The sequence below is a fragment of the Amblyraja radiata genome, chromosome 3 (genome assembly GCF_010909765.2).
Source record: "Amblyraja radiata isolate CabotCenter1 chromosome 3, sAmbRad1.1.pri, whole genome shotgun sequence".
In the NCBI taxonomy this organism is placed as follows: Eukaryota; Metazoa; Chordata; class Chondrichthyes; order Rajiformes; family Rajidae; genus Amblyraja; species Amblyraja radiata.
Window position 1 is genome coordinate 77,007,301 of NC_045958.1, and position 14,264 is coordinate 77,021,564.

The 14,264-nt window shown below is 41.6% G+C and overlaps 1 protein-coding gene across 2 annotated transcripts in view; it reads right to left on the minus strand.

Moving 5' to 3' along the window:
• Positions 1-14,264, minus strand: part of LOC116971190 (probable ATP-dependent RNA helicase DDX58) — a 72,644-nt gene that overhangs the window by 8,644 nt on the left and 49,736 nt on the right. For both annotated transcript variants that reach the window (XM_033018152.1, XM_033018151.1), the window contains 7 exons: positions 13,461-13,719; positions 10,051-10,213; positions 7,803-7,904; positions 7,229-7,386; positions 5,684-5,819; positions 2,882-3,030; positions 1,248-1,329 (listed from right to left, as the gene is read on the minus strand). In XM_033018152.1, the coding sequence (XP_032874043.1) occupies positions 1,248-1,329; positions 2,882-3,030; positions 5,684-5,819; positions 7,229-7,386; positions 7,803-7,904; positions 10,051-10,213; positions 13,461-13,719 (1,049 nt within the window). The remainder of the gene's footprint in view (positions 1-1,247; positions 1,330-2,881; positions 3,031-5,683; positions 5,820-7,228; positions 7,387-7,802; positions 7,905-10,050; positions 10,214-13,460; positions 13,720-14,264) is intronic.

The window sequence follows — 14,264 nt, forward strand, 5'->3', positions numbered from 1 at the left end:
AAAGTGATTCACTTTGGTATCTTCTACAATGTTATGTCAATAGAAAGTAATGCTTTCAATACATAGAATCCAATTCTAATAAGTCTTCCTGCCCCACGATCAAGCCTGTACTACATTCATCACAATCCCAAATATGTCTGTCTAGTTCTGGTCTTTTACACATCCACAATTGTAATTGTTTCACCATTGGCAACCCTGCCTTCACCTAACAAGGACCCAAGTTCTGGAATTCTGTCGTTAAATCTCCACCTCATCAAATTGGTTCTTCCACTTTTAGAAAATTTGTTGCACAGTGCCTATACTTTAAAAAGCATTTCCTTCATTGGCTATAAGTCGCTTTGGGATGTCCCCTATGCCCCACCTCGATTCCCACCTATTTCTCCCCTCCCCTTCCATTCATTCCTCTGGCTTTTGCAATTCTTCAATCCTGTATTGCAACTTCTGCTTTCATCTCTGACGTTTGTTCCAACCATCTATCTATCAAATCCCACGTCTGTGTCCACCTATTACCTGCCATGCTATGTCCTGCCTCTCCTCTCTACCAGCTTTCTCGCTCATCCCCACCTCTGAAGAGGGGTCCCAAATGGAAACACCACCTATCCATGTTCTCCAGGGTAGTCTTCATCATAGTCGAAAAAGGTAATCTTCACTCTCCACTATTCGGTGTCCAATTTTTCCCGAAGTTAGTTGAAGGATGTCGAAGCTAGTCTTCAACATAGTCGAAGGAGGTCTTCAACATGTAATTCTTTTAAACTCTTCTAAACTCGCCAATTAGGTCGCCCAAGTGGGACAGCCCCTTTATGGTGCAGAAGGTGCTGCCTGGACAATGATGCAAGAGGTTTGGTAATAACCTGTTCACACAGTTGTGAGTCTCTGCCTCAGAGGGTGGTTCTCTGGATACTTTCAAGAGAGAGCTAGATAGGGCTCCTAAAGATAGCGGAGTCAGGGGATGTGGGGAGAAGGCAGGAACGGGATACTGATTGGGGATGATCAGCCATGATCACATTGAATGGCGGTGCTGGCTCGAAGGGCCGAATGGCCTACTCCTGCACCTATTGTCTATAACCTGCCAATGGCAAGTTGTGGATGCCTGAGGTGGAAACATTAGACCTGTTTGGTCCATTCTCTCTGTTCATTCCCCAAAGCCATTCAATGCCAGCCTGGTGTGTGATGTGCGGTGGTTAACCATCGATTGCAGAAGCTTACCATATTTAAAGACTTAATAATTACACAGAAGGTAAAATTACCTGAGCTCTTTGCTCGACCCAACAACAATGCAGGTTGTAAGAATGACAGCATCTCCGATTCTATCAACCAATTTTTCAATGCCTGCATTTAAAGAGGAATTTATTTCACTTTTAACAATAAAAAAACCTCAAAAAAAGACAAAGCTGCTCACCTATTATTTGCTTGGATAGCGGGTACTTGACTATCTCTGTATATGTGACAATGATAAACGAATATCAAATCAAGCAAGTCTTATTTGGATAGATTTTACTTTCTAGTTGTGCATGCAAGATCTTGTTTTTTGAAATTGATTAATTTCAGAAACGTTTACTTTTTACAGCAAACATGGTAGAACTCAAACTGTTCTTTCATTTAATTACGTCAAATATCAAAAGTGTCTATTTGACATATGCTTGAAATTCCAATATGTTTATTGGATAGGAACCTAGATAATGCAATTCTTACTTGCTGCAGCTTTACAGGCACGTTGGATGCAAAAACAGCAAAAGAACACAATAAATTATAAAATAGTCAAAGTAAATACAATAATCACAGTTGTGCAAAGTTCATAGCATTTCGATGTCAAGGTAGGATTGTGGTTAGGGTGTTCTGGCTGGTTCAAGAACCTGATGGGAAGATGCTGTTCTTGAACCTGAGATAGGGGTGGAAGATTGCAACCTTCACGTGGTTCGCCCAGTTTCGACTAATGCAGTCAACTCGACGTGCACAAACGGAAGATCAAATAGAACAAGTTGTCCAACAACTTTAGGCTGTGCACGCCACACGAAAGAAGAAGAAGAAGAACCTGAGATAGACACAAAGTGCTCGAGTAACTCAGCAGGTCAGGCAGCATCTCTGGAGGAAAAGCACAGGTGGTGTTTCGGGTGGGGATCTTTTTCAGACTGAACCTTTGGTAATAATTCTCAGGCTCCTGTTCCATCTTCCCAATGGTAGCAACAAGAAGACGGCCTGGCCTGAGTGATGTGGTCTTTGATAACAGTAGCTGCCTTCTTGACACATGTCATGTACACCTCTTTGATGGAGGGGAGGTCAGTACCCATAATGGACCAGGCAGCATCCACATCTTTCTTCAGTCTCCTTTGTTCTTGAGCATTCGCATTTCTGAACCAGGCCATGATGCCTACAGTTATTATGCTTCTCTGCCCTTCACCTGCAAAACTTTGACAGAGTATTGGGCGATATGCTCAACCTCCTCAAACGTGTGAGGAAGCAGCAGAACCAGAGGAAGTAGAGGTACCAGTGAGCTGTCTTGGTAATTGCATCAGTGCACTGGGCCTAGGACAAATCAGAGATGTGTACGTCCAAGAACTTGAAGCTGTTGATGCTTTCCACCACTGTCCCGCCAATGAAGATAGATGAATGATCCTTCAGCTTTCCCTTCCCTTCATCTTTGTTTCAATCTTTGCAGAATTTTGGACATTTTTAATACTTGGTCTAAAAATGAACATATCATTCTATGGGAACATTTACTGGCTTTAGAGAGGATAGAAAATAGATTTACCAGGATGGATCACAGTCTACACGAATAAAATGAAGTATTCCTAGTTGTTCTCCTGAGAGTAGATAAGGCAGTTTGTATTAAATAATGATTCAAAAGTAGTAAAACTATATTTAATAGGTGAAAATGGCTTACATCAGCAAGAGCTCTGGTTTTGACAAACATGATGGTCTTGGTCAATGGATTTTGCTGGTATTCCTCAGTCAGAATCTTCCTGACTTCAGTCAACTTGGGATTTTCATTAGTTGGGTCAGCTTCAATTCTTAGTATTTGCTCTTCCTTTGCTGAGGATTAAAATAAAACCACATAAATTGCTTGATGGAGGAGCTAAATCAGAAAGAGCAATAAGTAGTATTGATAATTATAAAAGCAAGCATTATAAAACCAAGCATCCTCCTCATATCAAGCGAATAAATTGCTTGATATGTGGAGCTAAATCAGAGCCACACATTCCAAAATAAGAAACCTGCTGCAGTTTAAGACTTTTCCACAAGTTTTAAGTATGAGAAATACAAACTTTGATCAGTGATGAAAGCTAGATTTGGTAGGATATGATATTTTTGTCTAAATCCTGAGAAGTGAATTTCCACTTGCCCTCAAATTAATAAAGGAAATACTTGCGTTAATAATTATAGGATTAGAGTTAAAGGGACAAACCTTTTGAAATGCACAGGCTGCCCAAGAAGGTTAGTGACTCCCTTTGACTGAAGATCTGGATGAGGGAATTGAAGGCAATATCTCCAAGTTTGCGGATGACACTAAGCTGGGGGGCAGTGTTAGCTGTGAGGAGGATGCTAGGAGACTGCAAGGTGACTTGGATAGGCTGGGTGAGTGGGCAAATGTTTGGCAGATGCAGTATAATGTGGATAAATGTGAGGTTATCCATTTTGGTGGCAAAAACAGGTAAGCAGACTATTATCTAAATGGTGGCTGACTAGGAAAAGGGGAGATGCAGCGAGACCTGGGGGTCATGGTACACCAGTCATTGAAAGTAGGCATGCAGGTGCAGCAGGCAGTGAAGAAAGCGAATGGTATGTTAGCTTTCATAGCAAAAGGATTTGAGTATAGGAGCAGGGAGGTTCTACTGCAGTTGTACAGGGTCTTGGTGAGACCACACCTGGAGTATTGCGTACAGTTTTGGTCTCCAAATCTGAGGAAGGACATTATTGCCATAGAGGGAGTGCAGAGAAGGTTCACCAGACTGATTCCTGGGATGTCAGGATTGTCTTATGAAGAAAGACTGGATAGGCTTGGTTTATACTCTCTAGAATTTAGGAGATTGAGAGGGGATCTTATAGAAACTTATAAAATTCTTAAGGGGTTGGACAGGCTAGATGCAGGAAGATTGCTCCCGATGTTGGGGAAGTCCAGGACAAGGGGTCACAGCTTAAGGATAAGGGGGAAATCCTTTAAAACCGAGATGAGAAGAACTTTTTTCACACAGAGAGTGGTGAATCTCTGGAACTCTCTGCCACAGAGGGTAGTCGAGGCCAGTTCATTACCTATATTTAAGAGGGAGTTAGATGTGGCCCTTGTGGCTAAGGGGATCAGAGGGTATGGAGAGAAGGCAGGTACGGGATACTGAGTTGGATGATCAGCCATGATCATATTGAATGGCGGTGCAGGCTCGAATGGCCTACTCCTGCACCTAATTTCTATGTTTCTATCAATGAGACAGGCAGGGTCTCCTCGCCACCCAATTCCTTGATGAATTACATGGCTTGTTCCGAAGCAGCAGCAAGAAGAGCTACTTGAAATGTCCCCAGGCATCTGCCCAGTTGTGGTGTGGACCAACAAAGACCAAGCCTATTGCCTCATGTTAGCGAGGAAATGACTCTCCTGGGGCCCAGGAACACTCCACCTTTGATAAGGTCCCGCACGGGAGACTGGTGACTAAAATGAGAGCACATGGTATTGGGGGTAGGGTGTTGACATGGATAGAAAATTGGTTGGCAGACCGGAAGCAAAGAGTAGGAGTGAACGGGTCCTTTTCAGAATGGCAGGCAGTGGCGAGTGGAGTGCCGCAAGGCTCGGTGTTGGGGCCGCAACTGTTTATCATATATATTAATGATTTGGAAGAGGGAATTAGGAGCAACACTAGCAAGTTTGCGGATGACACAAAGCTGGCTGGCAGTGTGAGCTGTGAAGAGGATGTTAGGAGGTTGCAGTGTGACCTGGACAGGTTGAGTGAGTGGGCAGATGTGTGGCAGATACAGTATAATATAGATAAATGTGAGGTGATCCACTTTGGCGGAAAAAACAAGGGGGCAGATTATTATCTCAATGAGGTTAGGTAAGGGGGAGGTGCAGCGAGACCTGGGCGTCCTTGTAGACTGAGGTGAGAAAAAACTTTTTCACCCAGAGAGTTGTGTATTTATGGAATTCCCTGCCACAGAGGGCAGTGGAGGCCAAGTCACTGGATGGATTTAAGAGAGTGTTAGATAGAGCTCTAGGGGCTAGTGGAGTCAAGGGATATGGGGAGAAGGCAGGCATGGGTTATTGATAGGGGACGATCAGCCATGATCACAATGAATGGCTGTGCTGGCTCGAATGGCCTACTCCTGCACATATTTTCTATGTTTCCACCCATGCCACCACAACTTCCCACACTTTACTCACCCACAGCTGATTGAATCAACACACAATGCTAGCTAATGTCAAGGGCTGCAAGTCTACAAGAAAACAACAGCGAGCCGTCAGCATGGGCTTTACGTTGGAATCTCAAATTAAAAATGAAGCGGGTATGACTTATTCTGAACATTTACTGGATATAATTTGGCAGATGATATAATAGTGATCTTGTAATAGACGTTGAAAACACTGTCTCCGCCACACCCCAAATTTCAAGTCAATAAACATTGCCAGAATTAAACATTAAAACATTTTTGACTCATTTCCAAAAAACATTAAGCCTGATAAAAGCTCAACAAATCTTACCTTCAAATAATGCAGTAAGTATCTGTTCTGTCTTATCATATCCACCTCCCTTCACATTATTGAAGAAAGACCTCAGGTATTTTACTGCATCTTTGGTACGTGCATCATCGTTGATAATGACAGCATCATTGTATTTCTAAGAGTGCAAATAGGATACAGTTAAAACAAGAAAACAGTTAGCAATTGTTATAATTTGCAGCAGCATCACAGGCACATAAACTCAGACAAACACACGATTGTTCCAATGACACCATCAAAGTACATGAGGAAAACATTACTTGCCTACCATGGACTTGTTTTCCAAATGTGTACTTTTGCACTAATGTTTTTTTCTCCCAGTCTTTCTTTTCACTGTCTTGTAGGATTTGTGTAATTTATGTATAATTTTGGTCTCTGCGCATCCCTCTGCAATTGGATCCTCGACTTCTTCATCCACAGACCACAGCCTGTTCGAATTGACAGAAACACTTTTCCTCATTAACAATCAGTACGGGAGCACCTCAAGGCTGCGTGCTCAGCCCCTCGCTCTATACTCATGACTGTGTAGCCGGACACAATGCGAACTCCATCTTCAAGTTTGCCGACGCCATTCACGTTGTTGGACGAATTACAGATGGTGATGAGTCAGAGTATAGATGAGATCGACCAACTGACCAAATGGTGCCAGCACAACAAACCTGACTCTCAATATCAGTAAAACCATAGAACTGATTGTGGACTTTGGAAGAGGAAGGATGAGGACCAGCAATCTTGTTTAGAGAGAGTCAAAAACTTCAAATTCCTGGGCGTTCATATTTCTGAAGCTCTTTCCTGGACCCAGCACACTGATGCAATTATAAATAAAGCACATCAACGCCTCTACTTCCTGAGAAGATTATGGAAATTCGATATGTCAGAGAGGATTCTCTTGAACTTCTACAGGTGTACAGTAGAGAGCATATTGACCTGCACTGGTTCGGCAACTTGAACGCCCAGGAGCGGAAAAGACGGCATAAATTTGTGACCACTGCCCAGTCCATCTTATGAAAGAAAATGAACATTTCAAAAGAGAAAAATATAGGGTTGGAGAAGTTCAAGGAGATAATTCAATCCTGAGCTTCAAGGTAGTTGAAAGCAGGTGAAAAGGTGGATAGTGGCATAGCAACATCAAGTCCACAGGCTTAAGGAATAATTAGATTAGTGGACCATACATCTATTTTTTTTAAATGTGGGATTTAAATGTCAAGCAAAAAACAAACAAAACCAAGCAGCTGGAGGAACTCAGCAGATCAGGCGGCTTCTGTGGAGAAGTGCAGAAAAGGAGCAAAGATCTTCGAAGTTCCCGCTACAGATGCTCCCTGATCTGCCGAGTTGCTCCAAAAGTTTGTTTTTGTTCTAGATTCCTGCATCTGCAGTCTCTTGTGCAGTCTCCAGCTTAAATATTAAGTTGGGACTCCAAATATTGCAGCATACAGAAAACCATATTGTTCTTGAAACTATCGTCTACATACACAAACACAAACGCATTGTTGGGTTGGATACAACACCAGTGCAAGTGTCACTCACCCGCAAGTGCTCAGTGTATGTGAAAAGAGCCCGACAAGTCTTCCGCTCCTCCTCCATATCCTTCATTTGGAGAATCTTGCACCTTTTCTGCACTTCAATGATCCACTGCTCGTACTTCTGAGACCCACGATTTTGATTTTTGATGTTCGACAGATTATCTGTCGGGGACAAAGCAAACATTATTACTTGATTTCAAGCAACATGAGCTCCGACTTGCAAAGCCTGTGACTGCAGTGAGAAAAGGTGCATTTTAGGAAGCTGCCCCAATCCTTCTGCTAAAATAATCAGTCAGGCAAAAGGAAGACATAGAAGGCCCCAAAGCATAGTAAAGATTGCCATTACTATTTGCAATTAATTTAACTATGATTCATAAGGTACTACAATTGATAAACTAAAAAGGAAAGATTTAATCCAGTCTGTAGGAAATAACCTGATCAAAACACACTGAAAATGTTAATTCAAACAATCTCCCACGTACTAATTCAGAAGCCGAAGCGAGATCTTAGCCAAGTATAGCACGAAGTATGTGATTTTGCTGCTAACAGTTAGAGTAAAAAAAAGCAGAGCAGATTACCGATGTTGTAAATACTCTTGGCCATGTCCTCAATTTGAACCATTATCTGACGGATAATGTCTGCAAACGGATTCTTTGTACGCACGGCAGCCTTCCTCGTTTCTGTTAAGGATCAACATTGAAAAGAGCTGTATATTTAAACAGTTTCAATTTGCTTCATTATCTACACTGAAACACACAATTATTTCATTGCCCCCTCCCCTCAATCTCATTGTCAAAAGTTTTCTTAGATTGTTGTACCCCGTGAGTTTATTCTCAAATTAATTCTGCTGCATGTCCTGTCCACACATCACTGCTCCCTTCTTGAATACCACTTCAGTTTCAATATTCTCCATTGCAAGTTTCTCCATGTCCTCTCCCATTTCTCTGCAAACTTCTCCAGCTCTGTTACAGGCCACTTTATTTTGCTCCCCATCTCTTCCATGATGATCATTCGTCTCCACAACCTCTCATGATTTATGCTGGCCTCCGATTCTGGCTGCACTGACATCTCCAGGATTTAATTACTGCACTATTCACAAACGTGTCTTTAGCTGCCCTTCCTCAACCTTTAGAATCCCTCCTCTTCAAATACTTTGGAAGCTGGGAATCAGGTGCAGAAATACAGTGCTGGAAATACTGTATGATGATCAGAATAATTCTGCTGAAATGTCATTGACCTGAAATTCTAACATTCTTTTATTTTCAACCGTTGCTATCAGACCTGAATAATTCCTGCACTTCCTGTTCACATTCCTATTTGGTTTTAAACATAGGACATAGAAGGATACAGTGCAGAAATGGATACTTCAGCCCACAATGTCCACAATATGATGCCAAGACCAACTCTTATCTACCTGCATATAATACATATCCCTCCGTCCACTATTTATCCATGTGCCTATCCAAAAGTCTCTTAAATGTAGCTATTCTATCTGCCTCCACCTCCAACCCCGGCACTCACCACCGGTTGAGTGGAACAAAGTAAGTTGTTTGCTTCCTTTTCTTGCGATGTGCAGGTAAATTTTCTTAGTGTAACATTTACCTAATGCAAGATCTGGATATAAATTCCACAGAATATACAGCATAGAAACTGGATACTAATTTCAGACTATCAGAGAATCCTTTGGTTTCTTTCCCCATCATTCACTTATTCTTAAACATATCCTTCCCATTCACTTAAACCAGTGGTAGTGAGTTCATTATTCTCGCCGGTCTAGGAAACAGGCTTCTTTCAGCTGCCCAAATGGATTTATTAGTGATGCTCATATATTGATGGCCCTGGTTCTGGTGTCCAACACAAGAGGAAACATTTTTTATGTCTAACCTGCAAAACTATTTCATGATCTGAGACCTGCTGGGTGCACAAAGATACAAGAGACAACTTGACTGGTTGATAGGAAAACAATTGAAAGTAATCTCAGTGGCCAGGCAATTAATAACATGTAAAGAAAACAAAGCATAAGTTGAATGGAACCATTCCTGTAGTAAGGCATAAAATCCCAAAAGGAAATGTGATTCATTCATGGCTGACAAAGGAAATTAAAGATTGTGTTAAATCAAAGGAAGACACATAAAGTTGCCAGAAATAGCAGAGGGGCTGATGAGGGGAGTATTTTAGAGCTCACCATAACAGAACCAAAAAAATTATTATGAAAACCAAGATAGAACGTGAGATTGGTAGGACCAAAGGAAAAGACGTGAAGATGATTGTGGAACATAATATGGAAAAATGTTAGTAATCAACGTTGGTGCTCATAGGAGAAAAGCAGGATATTTGTTTGATGGAGAAAGATTGATTGGTGTTGATGTTCAAAGTTCCCTGGGTGTACATGCAGACATTGGAGACCAATGTACAGGTACAGTGGGCAGTTAGGAAGACCTTGTGCAGCAATTAAGAATAAAAGATAGACCTGTACATTTAAAACCGTGACGATGAAAGATTTCTTCATTGGGATGGTGGCGAACCTTCAAATATCTCCAGCCCAGAATGCTGAGGATGCTTAACCCTCTTGTTCATTTCAAATGGAGAATTATAGTTTTTTTTAAAACAGTAAAGGAATTCAAGAACACAGTGCTGGAAAATGACACTCTTGGAGGAAATCAGCCATGGTCTTGATGAATGGTGCAGGAGACTCAATGAGCCGGATGCATATTTTACGCTCCCTTCTCTGACGTTGATATTAATGGCATGAATCAATTTATATTCAGTTTTAAGTATTGTGAATTTGGTAGAACATGAGCTATTTAATACAATAAAAAGGATTACCTTTAACTGCAGAATAAACATATCTCTTTAGTTCTTCCCCATTTTTGTTTACAGTTGATATGTTTTCAGCATCAAGATTGGCACAAATTTGCAAAATATAACTCATTGCATCTTTGACAGAGCCAGCATCGCCAACTCCAATTGATGCCGTCAACCCGACAATCTGTTGGGAAACAAACAACCTGTAATGTAACTTCCTGACTTTATGCTCAACACCCTAACTGATGAAGACAAGTGTATTGTATGTCTTTAACTCCCAACCTACTTGTGTGGTCACTTTCAGGGAGCTGTGGACTTAGAGCCCAAGATCACTCTGTACATCAATGCTGTTAATAATCCAAAGATTTTGCGATTTATGTTATACTTTCCATTGCACATAAGTTCCCAAAGTGCAACACCTATCACTTGTCTGATTAAACGCCACCTGTCATTTTACTGCCCATATCTCCACCGGATCTACATTCTGCTCAATCCTTTTCTATCCTTCCTCGCTATTCAGAACTCCACCATTTTTTATGTCAGCTGCAAACTTGCTAAGTTGCCTATTTACTCCTTTGTCCAAATCATTTTTTATATTACAAACAGAGGTGCCAGCCTTGATCTCTGTGGAACACCATTGGTACTAGATCTCCAGCCAGAGTAAGACCCTCCACCATTACCCTCTGCTTCAAATTCCCACAAATGTCAAACTGAAAATGGTTGGATAATCTAACTTCAGTGATGTAAATTGAGGGATAAATATTAGCTCTTCCTCTTCAAAATTACACACTGGGCTCGTTCACGTCAATCTGATAAGAGTGTCAGTTTAACTTCTGATTCAATAGATTATGACTGTCAGTGCAGCAGACTTCTAATGCAGATGCCAGAGTCAGAACCACACACACCATGCGAGACACTCCCGACCGCACTCTTAGACAGAAATACAGCAGGAAATTCATTGAGATTTTGTAAAATATCTTGTGAGTGAGAAATATTGGTTCAGGGATATAAATCCGTTGAAACTCAGATCATTTGGCAACTGCGGACTGGAATTTCTGAACACATATCCATATCTTCTTTAAAACGAACTTTCTCAAACTTCAAGAAACTCTGCTGACATCTAAGCTCACATTAGATTCCACTCATCCAGTCCTCAATGCTTGGTCATCTATACTTGCCCCTGTTTGACCAATATCTCAGTATTAACATTTTTTTAAATAGCGTTTTCAAATCCTGCCATGACCTCACCCTCCCTTTCTCTGTAAACCACCTCAGCTATAAAAGCCGCCAACTTAGCTGTTCTCCTCCACTATCACAGAGCCAATATATATACAAGAACGTGCCTTCATCCCACTATGTCCACACCAACTATCTACCTCCCAGATCTACACAACCCTTCTTGTATTTGCCTTCTGTATCCCCATCAACTCCTCCCAAACACTGAATGGTTTTTATTGTATCCAATTAACACACTGATAGATAGCATGTGAGAGGAAACTGTAGCATCTGGGGAATATTTTAAAAGAATTGCAGACATTGAAGATCAGAATTCACAGAAGCTGTAAGGCAAGAGTTAACTACTGTGTCGCTATGCTGCCCATGTTTGTATTTTGTTTGCTTCACCACGGACATGTGTGCTTTCACCCTGCCAAGACCCTAACTCTCTTCCTAAACTTTCCCAACTCTCTTTCCCTTGTCAAGGCACTCATTAAAGTGCGGCTCATGTGCCCCAAAACCTTGAGGTGTAATGCAAAATTTTGTTTGATAACTGCTTCTTTAAATTTTGGGAAAGTTTATCTACATGACAGGTGCTTTTTAATGCAAGCTGACATTGAAGTGTTTAGTCTCTTGGAATCATTGAGTACTACAGAGAAACAGACCTTTCAGCCCAAAGATAAACACCACATGCTGGAGTAACTCAGCAGATCAGGCAGCATCTTCAGAGAAAAGGAATATGTGGCGTTTCAAGTTAGAACCCTTCTTCAGTCTGCCCAACACATCCATGTCAATCAAGATGTCCCATCGAAGTTAGTCGTATTTGCTGGCATTTGCTCCATATCCATCTAAACCTTTCTTATCCATGTACCTGTCCAAGTGTCTTTTAAAAGTTGTTATTGTACCTGTCTCAACCACCTTCTCTGGCAGCTCATTTCATATACCCACCATCCTCTGAGTGAAAAGGTTGCCCTATTACATTTGTTCCAATTACATATTTCCCCTCTCACCTTAATCCTATGTCCTCTGCTTCTTGATTCCCCTAGGGAAAATATTTTGTGCATTCACCCTATCAATTCCCCTCACGATTTTATACATCTGTATAACATCACCCATTAGCCTCTTGCACTCCAAGGAATAAAGTCCTACTTCCCCAATATCTCCCTAGGCCAGGCCTTCAAGTCCTGGCAACATCCTCGTAAATCCTCTTTCCAGCTTACTCGTCCAGTTTCGGGGTTGACCATTGGTGAAAGCAGTTAGATTAACAAGAAGGGGAAGGAATGGGCCGAGTACACAAAATGTGTTAAGAACTCAGCCGGTTAACAGCATCTGAGGACAGAGAAACCAGTTAATATCTCAGGCCAATGACCTTCAGAACTGGAGGAAGAGGGCCGGGGTTACTGTTTTCAATGCAGAGCTGAGGGAGTGAGGTGTAGGACTAGAGACTATAGAGAGAATGGCGAGGATAGATCAGGTGAGAAGGAGCCTGAGTACTGTCCATTAGCAAAGCATTTTAATGAAACAGGAACACAAGTAACTGCTGGAATCTTGCATAGAACACAGGGTGCTGGAGTAACTTAGTGGTTCAGGCTTCTTAGGAGAACATGGACCAGTGATGTTTCGGGTTAGGACCCTTCTTCAAACTCAGGATAGGAAAGGCACGATAATGGGAAACAATGAGAGAGCAGTTTACGTAAAGTTGGAAGATTCAATGATCATTCCAGGAGGTTGCAAAGTGCCCAGGTGCACTTTTGTCTTGTGGAATGGCAAGCATTTGGTCTATTATGTCTGCACCCTCTCTTTTAAAGAGCAGTGTTACTGCTGCTGCTCTTGTCCTAGAACCCTGGAAAAATTCCGTCACATTTTTACCTTTTCGAATTGGCTCCATTTACCTTTCAGCACTGCATCACATAAAATCTCTTCCGAACCCTCTCTGAACCATGTAGAATGATTGGAGTTCTTTCAGTCATCTCCCTATAACTGACTCACTCAGTCCAGTTTCATTCCATTGAAATCTCTTTTCCATATCCCGAAAGCTTTAACATCTTCCCCGCTATACAGTGTCTAGAATATTTACAGTATGTATACTGGGATCAATTTATATATATCACCACGTGGCTTTGCCCGTTTTGCTTCTGTGTAACATGTTTCCATTTATAGCGCTGGATGAATGTGAGAAATAACAAAAAAAAATCTGAAAATTCAGAAAGTTTAACCTGTGGAAATGCACTTGGAACCAGGCCAAATTTGAGATCCCGATATTTCCTCATTAAAACGTTGTACGGATGATTTTTTGTTGTATTGTGGCATTCGTCAAATATTAGCAGGGTGAAGATGGAAAGCGAAGAAATATGGCCAACTTCGATGCAATTCAGCAGAATCTGCGGTGTCAGGATTATGATATCGTTCCTCTCGACGAACATCTCCACAGGACAGCTGCCTGCCACGTCGCCACATATTCCATACACTTTGAAGCTGGAAGTGAAGATTGATAAAGGTTAGTTTTTCCATGGTAGGGGTAAAGCAAACTGGGACCACTCACCCCAACCACTTTGGTCAATGGAGCAAACTGAATCAACAGAAAAAAGTTATACTGCGCACTTCATGATTTTGTGATGGCTCAAAGTACTTTACAACCAATTTGCTGCATTTTTTTCCAAATCTAGTCATTATTGCAATGCGGGCTAGGAAGCTAATTTGCAAAAATGTGATAAAGATCAGATGATTCAAAGAAAGACGAGAATCCAGAACAAAGGGTCACAGTTTAAGGATTAGAGGGAAGTCTTTTAGGACCGAGATGAGAAAATCATTTTTTACACAGAGAGTGGTGAATCTGTGGAACTCCCTGCCACAGAAGGTAGTTGAGGTCAGTTCATTGGCTATATTTAAGAGGGAGTTAGATGTGGCCCTTGTGGCTAAAGGGATCAGGGGGTATGGAGAGAAGGCAGGTATGGGATACTGAGTTGGATGATCAGCCATGATCATATAGAATGGCGGTGCAGGCTCGAAGGGCCAAATGG